At 43.1% G+C, this 807-nt stretch overlaps 1 protein-coding gene across 1 annotated transcript in view; it reads left to right on the plus strand.

Moving 5' to 3' along the window:
- FMNL2 (formin like 2) overlaps positions 1-807 on the plus strand; it is a 260,260-nt gene that overhangs the window by 233,472 nt on the left and 25,981 nt on the right. The window contains 1 exon segment of the mRNA XM_025039419.1: positions 745-806. Coding sequence (XP_024895187.1) covers positions 745-806 — 62 coding nt within the window.

Below are 807 nucleotides of genomic sequence, written 5' to 3' on the forward strand. Positions count from 1 at the left end.
TGTTGTTGTCTTTGTGCTCGAATTGCCAATTTGAAGGTAAGAGGTATGAATGTCATGTGAAGACAGACTCTTGACCGTGGATTTTTTTGCAGGAAATCTACAAAGATGCGAATACCCAGGTTCACACATTAAGGAAAATGGTCAAAGAAAAAGAAGAAGCCATTCAAAGACAGTCTACCCTGGAAAAAAAGATTCATGAGCTGGAGAAACAAGGGACCATTAAAATTCAGAAGAAAGGGGATGGGGACATCGCCATACTTCCAGTCGTGGCTTCTGGCACATTGTCCATAGGGTCAGAAGTGGCAGTGGGTAACTTTGTGGGACCAGTGACGGGGGCTGCCTCCTCAGGACCCTTGCCCCCGCCTCCCCCACCGCTACCTCCATTGTCAGACGCACCTGGAGCAGGTAAGACGCCTTGGAGGGAGAACTGAAGGTGGATGGGGAGATTTGTGTTCCTTTTTTTTTTTTACCCACTGTTCATGTATGTCCTTTGTCTGCTTTTGTTGGCATGTTCTTTTACTTATTGATTCTAAGAATATTTTACATTTTGAGATTAATGTTGTAAATCTTTATTTCACGTATGTTGAGTATACTCTCCATTTGTCAATGAGGAAATTTTATAGTCTATGAAAAAATCCTTTGTCCTTTTCACTGTTTTGTTTTCAGATACTTTGTGTGCACATGATGTATTACAGGAAAAACCATTCCCTATTTTCAGAGTCAATGTTTCTTTTCTTTTGCTAGTGCAAAATGGTCCAGTAACACCACCTATGCCGCCACCTCCCCCACCGCCTCCCCCTCCCCCAC

This window comes from Pteropus alecto, unplaced genomic scaffold (genome assembly GCF_000325575.1).
Source record: "Pteropus alecto unplaced genomic scaffold, ASM32557v1 scaffold3, whole genome shotgun sequence".
Lineage (NCBI taxonomy): Eukaryota > Metazoa > Chordata > Mammalia > Chiroptera > Pteropodidae > Pteropus > Pteropus alecto.